Source organism: Bubalus kerabau, chromosome 3, assembly GCF_029407905.1.
Source record: "Bubalus kerabau isolate K-KA32 ecotype Philippines breed swamp buffalo chromosome 3, PCC_UOA_SB_1v2, whole genome shotgun sequence".
Taxonomy (NCBI): domain Eukaryota; kingdom Metazoa; phylum Chordata; class Mammalia; order Artiodactyla; family Bovidae; genus Bubalus; species Bubalus kerabau.
In genome coordinates this window covers 174,627,554-174,644,418 of record NC_073626.1, presented here as the reverse complement: position 1 = coordinate 174,644,418, position 16,865 = coordinate 174,627,554, and the positions used below count along the sequence as shown (strand labels likewise).

Genomic DNA, 16,865 nt, shown 5'->3' with positions numbered 1-16,865 from the left:
TCCTTGCCTGGGTTCCCCGGCTTGGCTCTGCCATGTGCTATATGACCTCGAACTAGAAACCAACCCTCTCTGGGCCTCCAGATTGGGCTGGAGGAGTCCTTAGGTGCCTTGGGCATTCAGACTTGGTCATCTTGCAGCCCACGATTTTGGGGAGCTCACCAGGGCCTAGGCTTTGTGCCTCTGGCTCTAGCTTCCTGAAAGGCCCTCCCTTGACACGACATCAGAGTAGCAAGCCCCCTGGTCCTCGGGTCCAAAGTGGCCACTCTTCCCCTACTTCACTGAATTCCTAGGGTGAATAGGGAGCATTTTGTAACAGTCAGAAATATGATAGAACTGTCAACATTTTGAAAGAAGATGGAAGACTGTTCTATACTCTATCTAGGGTAAACAAAAATCCACATAATTTAAACCAGATAGAAAAGAAAAACAAAGGAAAATGAGCATATTTCAAAATAAAAGTCCCCATATTTTGCTATTTTTTAGAGGTTACGCCTCCTAAATGTGTCTCTCCTTTTCTCTCTCTTTCTCTCCTTCTACCTCCCTCCCTCTGTCATTCCCTTTCCTTCTCATTTCTCCTCTGCTTCCCAGCACTCCTTCTTCCCCAGAGACACTGGCTAGAATTGCAGATGTCCCAGAGTAAGGAGAAATTACCATTCCCTTGTGGGAATGAAGATTCAGCACCTCGGTCAGCACACTGCCCCTCCCCCAACCTCATCCCACTCCTTTCCATCTGCATTTAAGCCTGTGACAGGGTCCTTTGCAACTTACATTCTGGTGGAGCATCTGGGGAGAGTGAATAGAGCCAAGACTCAGACAGGAGGGGATGAAGCCAGGAATGCTGCCCAGGTGTGAGCAGTCAGCCTCCTGGGATGGCCTCTCGGGCAGGAGGGGAGGCCCATCCCCAGAGCCCCGAGCTGAGACTGTGCTGCTAGGAGACCTTATCTCTGTTGTTTTCTATTCCTGCTGCCACCCCAGAGAGAAAGACCCAGAGCTAATGGCCTTGTTAGGTGCTGAGCGGGCCAAGCCCTGGGACCAACATAAGACTTACAGGATCCTGGGCCATCAGAACCACTGACTTGGCAATCAGTTAGCTAGATTTGATAGAAATGGAGAAACAGAGGTCCAGGAAGGGAGAGAGACCTGCTCTGGGTCACATAGTGCCTTCACGAGTCCGCCTCTGATCTGGGAGGTACATGAGGTGGAGTCTATAGGTGAAACTTAACTCACAGTTGCATAATTCAATGGTGTGGAGTCTGGGTTAAGTTCCCACCTTGAATCCCAGGGGGATCACACTTCTGGTGGGTGCTGCCTGTCACTGAAGCTGTTCTCAAAGTTGAGAAGCATTTCCAGGGAGGCCAGTGAAGAGTTGGGCTTTAGCTTTGGACAGGCCTGAGTCTGATTTCCAGCTTTACTGAGTAATGGCTGTGGGTCCCCTGGGAAGTAGTGTTTCCCTGCTCAAATACTGAGATAATGATACTGATTTCATGGACTTATTTTGATGTTAGATAAGGTGCAGAAAGTCCCACTGCTTCACTTGCTGACCATGAACATGGTTGTGAATGGGGTTTTTGTCATTCTATCAATTCTTTCCTGCTCTGGGGAAGATCCTTGCTGATCCCTGCTTCCAGCCCAAGGCTGGACTGCCTTTGTCTCCCCTCTTCACTTACCTGTATTAAGTGTGGGGTTCCTGGTGTTATACTGGCAACCGCAGGTTCTTTCATTCAGGAAGTCTCCAGACACTTCATACCTCTTGGAGGTCCCCTGATTTCCCAGAGTCCCCAGTTGGGTGTTCAGATTAGATCCCTACACTCCTAGACACTTGGAAACCAGGGTGTGAAGATGGGGCAGCAAGCAGCCTTTCTGGGACCAGGTGCTGAGCCTGAGTGGGGGGAGGGGAAGGAAGGACCATGGACAGGGTACTCCTCCAGGGGACAGATGCCCTGAACAAAATAGAGGAGTGGGCTTGGGAGGAGTCACAGGGATCTGAGAGCATGGGGTGAGGAAGTGATGGGGTTCTCTGGTCCCAGGCCCACTCCCTACAGCTTCTCTGTAAACTGGGGTGCTATCAGCCATCCAGACACCGTTCCCTCTGCCCTTGCCAACAGCCCCTCCTCCTCCTCATTCATGTCCATCTTCCAAGAACCGCAAACAAGTAGTGACTTGGGTAGTTCCCTCTGTCTTTCCTCCCCGCCTCCAGGTATAGGTGAAGATCCACCTGGAGCCTTAGAGAGCACCCGGTCTAACCTCCCTCATTCTGTAGGTGAGGCGATGGAGGAAGGGACCCTCAGGGTACAAAACAAGTCAGCACAGAAGCAAGACTAGGCCCAGGAGTCCTGCTCCCAAGGCTGCTGCACTGCACAACTCCGGGGGTACCAGTGGCCTTTCTCCTTAGCATACATACCTGTGTGTCCACATGCAGGGCCGTGACTCCTGGCCAGGCGGAGGTGGGATGGACTCCTTTGACATGGCGAACCTGGGGAACTGCCTGGCCTGGGTGGTCCCAAACCCCCTCACAAAGCACAAGAAAGAAGATAGACTCCTTAAGAGCAGAGCCAGCCCAGAGGTTGAGAAAACCCACCCAGTTCTAGGCACCGATCATGGGAGGCAGCTGAGTGACAGGCAGGTCCTCCCTAAATCCACTGCACTTTGCAGCTTGTAACAAATCATGTGAGATTGGTGTGATTATCCCCATTTTCCATGTAAGAAAACTGAAATCCAGAGAAGTTAATTCATTTTTCTAGAGGCACACAGTGACAGAGCCTGGATTTAAGCCTAGGTCTGTGGGGTTCTAGGGCCCAGTATCTTGCCACTGTCTCATGAGGTCCTCTCTGCTTCCAAGGCTACCACTGTGCTTTCCTCCAGGCCAAGACCGACAGTCTTCCTTGACTGGTAAGTTGTGATGAGAGTGCCTTGGGCTCAATTCTAAACTCACTTAGTGTGGGACATGGGACTGTAGGCAAGTTATGTCCTCTCTATGAACCTCATTTTCCCCCTCTGTAAAATGGGTATGGTGCTACTCAGCCGGGTTGCTTTGTGGATTAGCCATGTTGATTTATGTATGCTGCCTGGGCCAGGATGGGTGGGCCTCTGTGTGTGTCAAAATGAATGGCACTGACCACTCACAGCCTGTAACTTTAATTTAATACAAATTCATCATAACTCACAAAATGGGTAACATTTAAGATAAAAATACTGCTGGGGGTGGCCCAGATTCTGGTAGCTGAATGGGTGGGGTGAGACTGAGGATTCCTCCTGCCCAAGGGAGGTCCCCATGGGCAGCAGTTGTGAGGTGGGAGCTCCCCAGGTTCAGCTAGTCTGGCTCCTTTGAGATGGGTATGACCAAAGACCCCAAGTTCAGAATCTAGGCCCCAGAACTGGAATGGAAAGCCTAGGGTGGGAGGCTTTCAGCTTGGTTCTGCAGGCTCACTCTAGGGGCGCATGTCCTGGACAGGGACACAGCCTTGGAGCAGGACACCTACAGGCTCTGTTGCCTCAAAGCCAAGGCCTAGAGGTGGATTCCAATGGCAAAAACTGAAAGTGAGCTTGTGCAACACCCAGTCTCACTTTCTTCTATTGTGCCTTTTGTATGGATGAGGCTGGAAAGAAGAAAAGTACATTTCCCAGACTCCCTTGCAGCCAAGGTTCTGCATCTGATTTATGTTTCCCCAAACAGAATCCCTTGTAGAGATTTGGATCTGGAAACCAAATTGCCTGGAGGGAGGCAGGCCTCAGGACATCATTTACTGGCATGGACAGTAGCAGAGACTGCACAGTTCTGCAGCCAGCAGCTTCTGATGCAGTGGCTGCCTGCCGATGGGAGCAGCGTTCTTGGTCATAGCAGACATGATGAATTTGGCGGCTGGGAGCTGTTCCTGGAAATTCAGCAGAGTCGGCTCCTCTAGCCCTTGCAGTGATTTTGCAAAGCCACTAGGGACCTGGTAATAAATCCTTGTCTAATTAAAAAAAGCTAAAGCAGCTCATGTTTTCCGCAATGGTATCCCAGCTGAGACAGATGCCAAGATTGATGGGGGGGCCTAACCAACAGCCCACCCCAGTGCTCAGGCCCAAACAACAGCTCTCCCCAGCCTTGCTACACCCTTACCAAGTCAAGAGGCCCGGTTGGACCTTTGTTCAGAGCTGCTGGGGACCTCCACCACCCAGTGATGCTTGTCCTACATGAGCCTTGGGGTGTGCCATCCCGTTGCCCTAAGGCCTGTGGGCTTATTGGCTGTAACAGGTGGGCTCAACTACTGGGTGCCTTCCATAGGCCACAGCATCATTTTTATTGTTGCTGTTGCTGTTTAGTCACTAAGTCATGTCTGACTCTCTTGCGACTGCAGCCCACCAGGCTCCTCTGTTCATAGGATTCTCCAGGCAAGAATACTGGAGTGGGTTGCCATTTCCTTCTCCAAGGGAATCTGCCCAACCCAGGGATCAAACCCACATCTCCTGCATTGCAGGTGGATTCTTTACCACTGAGCCACCAGGGAAGCCCAATATCACTTTTACCCACAGATAAATGGGAAAATCAGGAACTGTAAAACTTGTGGTACAGGGGTGGAAGGAGAGGGTGGTTCTCAGGCGATTTAGGGGCTAGCTACCACCTGTGTCCACCGTGGGCTGTGATCAAGGACAAAACAGCCCATCACTAGCTTGGTCAGGGGCAAGTCTCAGGCCTGGGAGCATAAGAGGGTTCTCTCTGCAGTTGCCAACTGCTGGCAACACTCTGACACATCCTGAGGTCAGGGCATGTGGGCAGGAAGGAGACAGGGATGCAATCACCTGCCCGAGAGAATGAGGGGTTAGGCAGGGGCTGCCATGAGGAGAAGCCAGGTCTGGTTCTTGGACCACAACTGCATCCCCATCAAGGTCAGAGCTACAGAACATCAGTGCTGGAAGAGATTTCCCGAGTCACGGAGCACAACCTCCATTGCACAGATGGGGAAATGAGGCTGAAGGGTAAACAACAGGCCTGAGATCTCAGGGGTGGCCTCGCTGGGTTAGAGTCCAGGCCTCTCGTCTGCGGGGGCAAGGCTCTTGCTGGTGGCCAAGCCCAGGCACCCACGGTCGCCCTCCACTGCACTAAATGCGGACGGTGTTGATCCGCAGCGGCTGCACGTTCTTGCCATTAGCGTGGCTCTGCCCGGGGCTGAAGTAGGAGCAGAGCTTTCCCGGAAACTTCTCACGGAAGGTGTAGAGCCAAGACATGTCGTCCGCGTTGTAAAAGATGAGCAGGCCTTGGTCGTAGTCCAGGAAGACGCCCACCTTGTCGAGCTTGTCGCGGACGTTGAGCCGCGTCCAGGGCTCCGTGCAGGCGCTGTACTGGTTGCCGTCGTGCATGACGATGCAGTAGAAGCCGCGGCTGGGCTGGATCTGGATGCTGCCCTTGCGGCTCGCGGCCTCGTGCGCCAGCCCGATCACCCACTGGGTCTTCTCCGCCACCACCACCTCCCAGTAGTGGACGCCACTACTGAAGGCCTCCGAACCCAGCACCGAGACCTCCACGTCGAAGCGCTTAGGCGAGTCCTGCAGCGGCTGTGGGTGGAGGTTGCCATAGGCCACTATGGTGCAGTCGTCGGACAGAATCAGGCGCTGGTGGGCGGTTCCCGGGTCCAGGGTCAGGGCGGCTGGCACTGCGGGGATGGGGGAGGAAGAGAAGATGAGAGAAGGCTGTGGACTCACTCTATGGTTCTTCCCTGGGTCCAGGTTCTGGCTGGCCCCCAGGAGGCTGTGTGATGCTGAATACAGGCCTGCCCTCTCTGGGTCTCAGCTTCTTCCTTTGTAAAATGGGACGGTGACAGTTAAGAGCTTTTTGGATTGAAACTCGGTTGTAGGGGACAAGAGCTATGGCAGCTTGTTCACTGATGATTTCCTGGGGGGCAAGGCTCACAGCGGGTACTCTGCAAAAATTTGCTGAGTAAACCTGAATGAGGTCCAGAACTGGAAGATATAAGAGCTGGGAGGGAGTTTAAAGATTCTTCAGGTGCTGGATAACCACTCTATGGGGTAATCTGGAAACTTGTGGGGGGTGTTTGAGTTGTCTCCATAGGTAGGATCCAGGGATGCTAAATGCCCTGAATGAAATGTGCAGGGTGGTCCCATACCCCCCACCAATAAGTTTCAGATGCTCCCCCAGATATTCATGTGGATGAAAAAAATTTTTACAATGACCCAGAACTACAGTTTAACTCAGTTTTACACATAAATATGAAATAATTTTTGTCCAGTTTTAATATATACTGAATATTTTGAAATGCAACTACCCTATAAACTGGGGGAACACTGAATTTGTTTTGTCTGGAACTTCACCAAGAATTGTTTGCTTTTTTTTGAAAGTACATCTCTAAGAAGAACACCATTGACCAAGATAACCTACCTATTTCAGACTGCATTTGAGGCAGAATGATGTTTTACCTATGGTGTGAGCACCTGACTCATTCATTATGTTTTCTGGGGTAGTTGTGAGTGAGCATCTACATATTGACATATACAGTATTTTATTATAAATACTTTCCTTCTATTTTTTCCTTTATATATATCATAGAATATATACATATATATGGGTACATATATACTTGAAATTGTGAGAAGGTCATACTAATTTTGAGTCATTACAAATTACTTGTTATGAAAAGTATATGATGAAAAAAATAATAAACCCAAATGCTAAAAAAAAAAAATGTATATGATGGGTCTGAAAAAGTTGAAAACCACTGATTCTAGGCCAATTCTCCCATTTGACAGATGGGGAAACTGAGACCCAGAGAGGAGACTTGACTAGTCTCAGGTCACAGACAAACACTGGCAGAGCCAGGACTAATCAAGACCAGGTGCAATCCAGCCCCAGCCTTCTCTTCCTGCCTACCTCTCACTCACCCTTCCAGTCAGGCCTAAGCCTTCACCCAGACTTTTCCCTCCTCCACCTCACCTCTGCTTGTTGTAATCATCCTCATGAGGCTCAATTCCAGCGCTCATCCTCAGGGAAGCCTTCCTGGTTGCTTCCTCTGAAATTTCTCAACTTTGTTTGTGCCTCTCTCCTGACACCTGGGATAGTCTTCTGTGCCCATAACTTATCATGTACACCAGGAGGTCAAGGACCACGTACTCTCCCAGCTAGGTTCTCCCTGGTGTGCCCCGTGCCCAGCATCTACTTATTGACATATACAATCTTCCCCACAGCCTGGCATGGGGAAGGTTTCCAGAAAGGCTCACCAAATTAAACTGACCCTGCTTGTGTTGGTCTTTGGGCAGGCTGGGACACCCAGCTCTGAGGTGGCCACACTGATTTCGCAGGCTTGGCTCTCAAAGTCTCATGAACTCTTGTCAAAGACTCTGTTTACTTTTGCCCCCCTGAAGGAGCTGATGCCTAGCCAGAAGAAGGAATTGAGAATTGGCTCCTGTTAGCCTGGATGAGCATTGCCATGGCAGAGTAAGACTGAGGGGAGAAAAGAAGAAGAAATTCTGTCACTAGTTCCTTGGAGCAAAGGAGGGACTCCTCCATCTGACTCTCTGGTGCTTTCATTATCTGGTGGAGAGGGGCCATGATGATGCTTGGCTTGAACATCACCTCCAAATTCAGCCACCTCACCTGGCTGTGTGTATACAGAGAAATAAAATGCCTCAGTGATGGCCATCATCTCTAACAGAGAGTGACAGCCAGTCCCCGAACTGTGCTCCTGTTCTCAGTCGACTAACAAAGCTGACCATTGACTTAGAGCAAGCTCCTTTCCTGAGCTCTGTCAGGAATAAATTTAGTCTTGAGTGTTACACCCTCCTTTCCTATTCTTAGAAGCCAGAGGGCTGTATGGAAACAATTAGCCCTGTGAATAGAGAGGTCAAAGGAAACATAATTCTCTATCCAGAGACACAGACGAGGGGAGCCATGAGAAGGAGGACACCGAGTCAGCAGAGGAACATTTCACCCTGTCCTCTGGTCACAGTGCAGCCTGTCAGACCAGAAGGCTCCCACCACATGGAATGTGGGCGTTCCCACCGTGGGGTCAAGAGGTAGGAGGTGAAGGGGGTGTTGGAGGTATGTGTGTGTTGGGGGGAGCTCAGGAGAGAAGAAAAATCTAATCAGATACACATGGGGCCACTCCTCTGGCTGTGGAATGTGGGTCATACTCAGGTGTTCATGGCAGAGGAAAAAGAGAGACAGGAGATGGGCACAATGCCAAGGTGTGGGCAGCTGTCGTGAGTGCCTCGGAGGTGCCAGGATAATCTGAGGAGACCAGCGACAGGCAGAACCCAGGCTGGGAGAAGAAGGACGGGGCTGGGGAGGGGGCGAGAGACTAGCACGCTGGAGGGCTCAGCTCCGTACTCTTACGTCTAAGTAGGGCAACGTGGGCGCTTACAGTGCCACTGATGAGTACGGAGGGCACTCTAGGAGGCAGCCAAGTGGGTTTTCAGTGGTTCTGAGATTGGACCGATAGGGATGAGCTGTAGGATGGAGGAAATCCGTACTGAGTGCTAACTCCTGGGGGCGGAGCCGCAAGGGACAGGACCCGCCACTCATTGGGTGGGCCTAGGGGCGGGGTCCGGAGAAGGCAATGGCACCCCACTCCAGTACTCTTGCCTGGAAAATCCCATGGATGGAGGAGCCTGGTAGGCTACAGTCCATGGGGTCGCTAAGAGTCGGACACGACTGAGCGACTTCACTTTCATTTTTCACTCTCATGCATTGGAGAAGGAAATGGCAACCCACTCCAGTGTTCTTGCCTTGAGAATCCCAGGGATGGGGGAGCCTGGTGGGCTGCCGTCTATGGGGTCGCACAGAGTCGGACACGACTGAAGCGACTTAGCAGCAGCAGCAGCAGCAGGGGCGGGGGTCTGCTGTTCATTGATCATTTCCGGCAGTAGAGGCGTGGCTGGGGGCGGGACCTGATCCATAGTAGGCAGGATCCAACAGCCCAAAGGGCGAGGCTAGGGGGAGGGCCTGGCATCCTTATTAGGCAGAGGGTGTGACCTGATTCTTAAGAGGCTCTTGCACCCTAAAACCTGGGCTGAGGTCCACCTCTTCATAAAAAGAGGTCCTGTCTTTGGTCCTCCCTTCTGTACTTTCAGACAGAATCGTGCTTTTGAAGTGTGGTGTTGGAGAAGGCTCTTGAGAGTCCCTTGGACTGCAACGAGATCCAACCAGTCCATCCTAAAGGAGATCAGTCCTGAGTGTTCATTGGAAGGACTGATGTTGAAGCTGAAACTCTAAAACTTTGGCCACCTGATGCAAAGAGGTGGCTCATTTGAAAAGACCCTGATGCTGGGAAAGATTGAGGGCAGGAGGAGAAGGGGATGACAGAGAATGAGATGGTTGGATGGCATCACCAACTCAATGGACATGAGTTTGGGTGAACTCTGGGAGTTGGTGATGGACAGGGAGGCCTGGCATGCTGCAGTCCATGGGGTCACAAAGAGTTGGGCACAACTGAGGGACTGAACCAAACTGAACTCCGAGAAGTCAGTCCCCATATGGGGACTGGCAAACCTTCCACCCATCCTTTATTTTCAGGAGAGGTGCCAGACTCTCCTGAGAATGAACAAATCCTGACCCCTGGGGTTCAACATTTTAAAGGTCAGAGCTCTTTTCTAGGTCCTGGGACACTGTTTTACACAAACAGAAAGAAGGAGCCAAGGCAGCCCATCTGGTCTCCAGGTGTGTTCTCCATCCATTTAAGCATCTCTGAAAAGTAACCAAACTGATCACATGGACCACAGCCTTGTCTAACTCAATGAAACTATGAGCCATGATGTGTAGGGCCACCCAAGACGGACGGGGCATGGTGGAGAGTTCTGACAAAACGTGCCCCACTGGAGAAGGGAGTGGCAAACCACTTCAGTATTCTTGACTTGAGAACCCATGAACAGTATGAAAAGGCAAAAAGATAGGACTCTGAAAGATGAACTCCCCATGTCAGTAGGTGCCCAATATGTTACTGGATAAGAGAGGAGAAATAACTCCAGAGAGAATAAAGAGATGGAGTCAAAGTGAAAAAAATGCCAAGTTGTGGATGTGACTGGTGATGGAAGTAAAGTCCGATGCTGTAAAGAACAACATTGCATAGGAACCTGGAATGTTAGATCCATGAATCAAGGTATATTGGAAGTGGTCAAACAGGAGACAGCAAGAGTGAACATCAACTTCCTAGGAATCAATGAACTAAAATGGACTGGAATGGGCAAATTTGATTCAGATGACCATTATACCTACTACCATGGGCAAGAATCCCTTAGAAGAAAGGAGTAGCCCTCATAGTCAACAAAAGAGTCAGAAATGCAGTACTTGGATGCAGTCTCAAAAATGAGAGAATGATCTCTGTTAGTTTCCAAGGCAAACCATTCAATACCACAGTAATCCCAGTCTATGCCCCAACCACTAATGCTGAAGAAGCTGAAATTGAATGGTTCTATGAGCACCTACAAGACCTTCTAGAACTAACACCCAAAAAAGATGTCCTTTTCATCATAGGGGACTGGAATGCAAAAGTAGGAAGTCAAGAGATACCTGGAGTAACAGGCAAGTTTGGCCTTGGAGTACAAAATGAAACAGGGCAAAGGCTAACAGAGTTTTGCCAAGAGAATGCGATAGTCATAGCAAACACAATCTTCCAGCAACACAACAGAAGACTCTACACATGGATATCACAGATGATCAACACCAAAATCAGACTGATTATATTTGCAGCCGAAGATGGAGGAGCTCTATACAGGCAGCAAAAACAAGACCGGGAACTGACTGTGGCTCAGATCATGAACTTCTTACTGCAAAATTCAGACTTAAATTGAAGGAAGTAGGGAAAACCACTACACCATTCAGGTATGACCTAAATCAGATCCCTTACAATTATACAGTGGAAGTGACAAATAGATTCAAGGGATTAGATCTGATAGACAGAGTGCCTGATGAACTATGGATGAGGTTTGTGACACTGTACAGGAGGCAGTGATCAAGAACGTCTCCAATAAAAAGAAATGCAAAAAGGCAAAGTGGATGTCTGACAAGGCCTTAAAATAGCTGAGAAAAGAAGAGACATGAAAAGCAAAGGAGAAAAGGAAAGATATACCCATCTCAATGCAGAGTTCTAAAGAATAGCAGGGAGAGATAAGGAAGCCTTCCTAAGTGATCAATGCAAAGAAATAGAAGAAAACAATAGGATGGGAAAGACTAGAAATCTCTTCAAGGAAATTAGAAATACCAAGGGAATATTTCAGGCAAAGATGGGCATACTGAAGGGCAGAAACTGTATGGACCTAGCAGAAGCAGAAGGTTTTAAGAAGAGGTGGCAAGAACACACAGAAGAACTATACAAAACAGATCTTCATGACCTAGATAACCACGGTAATCACTGCCCTAGAGCCAGACATCCTGGAGTGCAAAGTCAAGTGGGTCTTAGGAAGTATCACTATGAACAAAGCTAGTGGAGGTGATGGAATTCCAGTTGAGCTGTTTCAAATTCTAAAAGATGATGCTATTAAAGTGCTGCACTCAACGTGCCAGCAAATTTGGAAAACTCAGCAGTGGCCACAGGACTGGAAAAGGTCAGTTTTCATTCTAATCCCAGAGAAAGGCAATGCTAAAGAATGTTCAAACTACCACACAATTGCACTCATCTCACACACTAGCAAAGCAATGCTCAAAATTCTCCGAGCCAGACTTCAATAGTACGTGAACCAAGAACTTCCAGATGTTCAAGCTTCATTTAGAAAAGGCAGAGGAACCAGAGATCAAATTGCCAACATCCGCTGGATCATCGAAAAAGCAAGAGAGTGCCAGAAGAACATCTACTTCTGCTTTATTGACTATGTCAAAGCCTTTGACTGTGTGGATCTCAACAAACTGTGGAAAATTCTTCAAGAGACGGGAATACCAGACCACTTTATCTGCCTCCTGAGAAATCTGTATGCAGGTCAAGAAGCAACAGTTAGAACTGGACAAGAAACAACAGATGGGTTCCTAATTGGTTAAGGAGTTCGTCAAGACTGTATATTGTCATCCTGCTTATTTAACTTCTATGCAGAGTACATCATGAGAAACGCTGGGCTGGATGAAGCACAAGCTGGAATCAAGATTGCCAGGAGAAATATCAATAACCTCAGATATGCAGATAACACCACCCTTATGGCAGAAAACGAAGAAGAACTAAGAACTAAAGAGCCTCCTGATGAAAGTAAAAGAGGAAAGTGAAAAAGTTGGCTTAAAACTCAACATTCAAAAAACTAAGATCATGGCATCCAGTCCCATCACTTCATGGCAAATAAATGGGGAAACAATGGAAAGAGTGACAGACTTTATTTTCTTGGGCTCCAAGATCACTGCAGATGGTCTCTGTAGTCATGAAATTAAAAGATGCTTACTCCTTGGAAGAAAAGCTATGACCAGCCTAGACAGCATATTAAAAAGCAGAGACATTACTTTGCCAACAAAGGTCTGTCTAGTCAAGGCTATGGTTTTTCCAGTAGTCATGTATGGATGTGAGAGTTGGACTATAAAGAAAGCTGAGTGCAGAAGAATTGATGCTTTTGAATTGTGGTGTTGGAGAAGACTCTTGAGAGTCCCTTGGACTGCAAGGAGATCAAACCAATCCATCGTAAAGGAAATCAGTCCTGAATATTCATTGGAAGGACTGATGCTGAAGCTGAAACTCCAATACTTTGGCTACCTGATCCGAAGAACTGACTCATTTGAAAAGACCCTGATGCTGGGAAAGATTGAAGGCAGGAGGAGAAGGGAATGACAGAGGATGAGATGGTTGGATGGCATCACTGACTCTATGGACAGAAGTTTAAGCAAGCTCTGGGAGTTGGTGATGGACAGGGAAGCCTGTCATGCTGCAGTCCATGGGGTTGCCAAGACTGAGGGACTGAACTGAACTGAGACCTCAAGGTCAAAAGGCATTCAGGAAGGAGCGTGGACTGCAGGGGGCCCAGGATCTGTCTCCTGGTCACCATCAACCACATACTGCAGCGACCCAAGCAACAGAGAAACTCCAAAGTCCAGCAGCTTCAAAGACTGGGCAGCAAGTCATTTGTGCCTCCTTGTTCTCAAGGACAACTGTGAAGCCTGACAGAGCAAGAAATACCATCAGTTCTTTCCTCTGGTCAGGCCTTTAAAAAGTCTGATTCCTCCTGCCTACTCAGGCCCTCAGCTGGACCCAGTAGGGCAATAAAAAAAAAAAAAAAAAACACTTTCACATCCTCTAGCTCATGAGACCAACACAGCAGCCCCAGCAGCACAAATTATTGTACCCATTTTTGAGAAGAGGAAACTGAGGTTCCAAGGAGATTTCTCTGAATTAAGTGGCTTGCTTAATTTGCCACTTGGGGTGGATGTGGAACCGGAACTCGAGCTAAGATCTTTTCACTCATGTTCTTTCCTTTAGGCCCCAGAAAGCCTGTTCAGCAAGACTGAGGGAACATCTGATGATTCATGATAATCATAAGAAATAGGTATCATGCATTTACTAAGTTCCAGGATTATTATCACAAATAAATAATCTTATTTAATTCTCCTACCTACCGTGGGCATAAATCACACCTTCCACCATCTGTTTCACAGATGAGCAAACAAGCTCAGACAGGGTGGAGATCTGCCCTGGGTCACACAGCTTGACAGTGAATATGCTGGAACCCAAAATGATTGGATTCAGATAAGCAAGGGGAGGAGAGAGCAGCCCAGACAGGGAGGTGGCAGGAGCAAAGGAAGCAGTGTCTGGTGTCCTCTGGACAATGGCCACTTGTCCTGGGTGGGGAGGAAGTTGGTGCCCAGGAGATGAGGCAGTCAGGCCAGGCAGTTGGAGGAGGGTTTCCAGTGTCAGCTGAGGGGTGGGGCAGGGGTGTGGGTGGGAGGTAGAGAGTCGAGGTTCCAGAGCAGGGGAGTAACAGGTGCTAGATAAAATTCTCTGGTGACCCAGTAGGAAGCCTGAACTGGAAGGCGGGTAGGCAGGAAGCTGCCAGAATCCAGGGCTAGGTCCCTGGGGGCGCCTGCTCCTCCCATCTAGACATAAAGGGCCTTGGTTTTGGCAGAAGAGCCACAGTGACTTCACAGGCCCTATAGACAAAGGAAGAGGCCCGGCTAACCAGGCCACTGTTCTCTGAACCCCCAGGGGCTGCTATCCTTGGCAGGATGTTCAGAGCACACACTGGGGCTCCCTCAGCCCCTCTGCTAAAGGCTGCTTTCTCTGGGGAAGTCATTCTTAACTGGGGTGGATCTGCCTCATAGGGGACATTGGACAATGAATGAGATATATTTGGTTGTCACATCTGGGTGTGTATGTGTGTAGCATCTAGCTGGGTAGAGACCAGGGATGCTGTTAAACGTCCTATCATGGACAGGACAGCTCCCAAGACAAGGAATTATCCAGCCCCAAATGTCAATAGTTCTGAGGCCGAGAAAGCCTGCCCTGGGGCAATGAAAATTCCCACATCCGTTTGCTCTCTTGTGGGGGAGTCAAGAAGGGAACACTGCTGCTGCTGCTGCTGCTAAGTCACTTCAGTCGTGTCCGACTCTGTGCAACCCCATAGACGGCAGCCCACCAGGCTCCCCCATCCCTGGGATTCTCTAGGCAAGAACACTGGAGTGGGTTGCCATTTCCTTCTCCAATGCATGGAAGTGAAAAGTCAAAGTGAAGTCGCTCAGTTGTGCCCGACTCTTAGTGACCCGGTGGACTGCAGCCTACCAGGCTCCTCCGTCCATGGGATTTTCCAGGCAAGAGTACTGGAGTGGGGTGCCATTGCCTTATCCAGTGAACACTAGTATCCCTATAATAGAGGAGGAAACAGGCTTGGAGGGAGGAAGGGACTTGTCCAAGGATGTGCAGCAAGTTCCTTCATTTAACAAATAATCACTGAGCACCTACTTAATACCAGGCTATTCTAGTAACAGAACTGAGACCAGGACTCATTCATTTCTTTATTCAATCATCCACAAACATTTACTGCGCTGGCTGCTGGGGATGTAGAGTGATGAATCAGACTCAGCCCCTGACCTCTCAGAGCTCACAGTTTAGTGAGAGAGACAGCCATGCAGACATTAGTAAGACAGCAAGACCAGGAAAGCCCAGGGCTACTTGGAGAAATCCAGGAAGGCATTTCAGAGGAGGTGTTTATAAACTACGATGTGAAAGAGAGTAGGAGTTAGCTCTCAAAGACTGAGGTTTGTGTAAAGGGTTTTAGGTTAAGGGAACTGCTTGTGCAAAAGTGAGAAAAGTGTGCAGGAGAGGGAATATGGCTCATGTAAGACCTGAAGATGGCTCAGTGTGTCTGGGAGTGATGTAGAGGGAGGAGAGACTGGCAGGGCCCAAATCTCACAGTGCCTTGATATATAAGGTTTAACTCCCTGGATTGCCTTGCTGAGCTGTGACGGGGGTGGGGCAGGTGGCAGCTGAGATAAATCAGCTCCTGAGACCATCTGCCTGAGGGGCTTCCCTGGGTCAGGAGAGGGGTCAGGACCCTTGGCTGGGCTTCTTGCTTATTTGAATTATGCCGCTTCACCCATGTGTGGCCCTCACCCTGCTGGGTCCCACTGTGAAGGTCCCTCCAAGGCTGGGAGCACACAGAGACCCCCACACCCCCACCCCAGGAGGATAGTCCAGAGCCCTACCCAGTCGGCTGGAAAATGGGCCCTTCCCCCAACTACTGCCCCCTTTGTCAACGAGGGCACGGATCCAGACTAAAGGGTACTAGGAGGTATCCCTTCATCTTTGTGAAATTGGTAATGATGCATCAGAGGCGGCCTTCAATCACCTAGAGGGGAGCCCCATCCCTGTCCAGCACTCACACCCTCAGTGATCATCCTCAGTCCTTCTCCATCTGTACCTGGAGGCCAATCGTGAGCATCCTGGGATGCTTCTCTGCGTATATCGTTCTCAATGCCAGGGACTGTCTGGGGATACCTCTAGGCCGCATCCTCCCTGAGTGGGAAAGCCGTCAGTTTTCAGTGCTCAGTGCAAACACCATCTGCTCAGTGTTCCCCTGGCTCCTTCCCTGACCCACCCAGAGTTTCCTGTTGCCTCTTGGGCTCCCATGGCCCTGTGTAAGTCCCTCATCATGGCCCTTTTCCCACGGACTGTCAGGGTCTGTTGTCTCATCTGTCTCTCCTGAATGTGCCTCAAAGGACTTTCAATGTTTGTAGATTGAAAGAATGAATCCAGACAGGTGCAAAGAGCTCTGATTGCTGTGTGACCTGGGAAAATTGGTGAGCCTCTCTGAGCCTCAGCCTCCCCAGCAGCCTTCCTGGGTTGGTGGTATGAGGCCAGAGAATGCCTGGTAGGCTTAGTAGGGAAGGGTCTGATGGATCTGGTTCAAATCCTGGTTGTACCATTTACCAGGTTATGACCATGACCAGTTCCTAACAGTTCTGTGCCTCAGTTTCCTCATCTAAAAAATAACAATAGTGTCTATCTCTTAGGGACTAGTCCCCTCTGCATCCTCATCTCCTCTCTATTGGACATTGCGCCTGACTCAACACAGAAGGTTCCCTGCTGCCAGTAGGTTAGACTGATGCCCTGGTGGGTTGTGTAATGTTGGGAAGGTGTTGATGTCAGAGTCCCAGGGTCTACTGACTCTACTAGAAATCCATTTCAGACTTTCTCCCCTCTCAGCCAACCTTCCATTTTCAACCCAGCGGGTGACCTTGCTTCCTACCTTATTGGGAAAGGCAAAGCTATCAGAACACAATTCCCATGAGCTCCCATCACCTGTCCCTCTGCTTCGGTGCCGGCTCCCAGCAGAGGCTGGGGTGGACCCCACACCCGACAGCACTCCAGCAACTCTCTCTCATTCATCCTCAATTCTACCTTTTTCTATTGCATCTTTTCTGTGCCCCACTTCCCCCACGTGCTGTGCTGAGTTGCTCAGTCATGTCCAACTCTTTT

At 49.5% G+C, this 16,865-nt stretch overlaps 1 protein-coding gene across 2 annotated transcripts in view; it reads right to left on the bottom strand.

Annotated features, from left to right (window-relative positions):
- Positions 1 to 3,124: 3,124 nt before the first annotated feature.
- The window catches only part of TRIM62 (tripartite motif containing 62), a 37,984-nt gene continuing 24,243 nt past the window's right edge, over positions 3,125 to 16,865 (bottom strand). For both annotated transcript variants that reach the window (XM_055573767.1, XM_055573768.1), the window contains one exon: positions 3,125 to 5,633. In XM_055573767.1, coding sequence (XP_055429742.1) covers positions 5,083 to 5,633 — 551 coding nt within the window. In that variant the 3' untranslated portion in view covers positions 3,125 to 5,082. The remainder of the gene's footprint in view (positions 5,634 to 16,865) is intronic.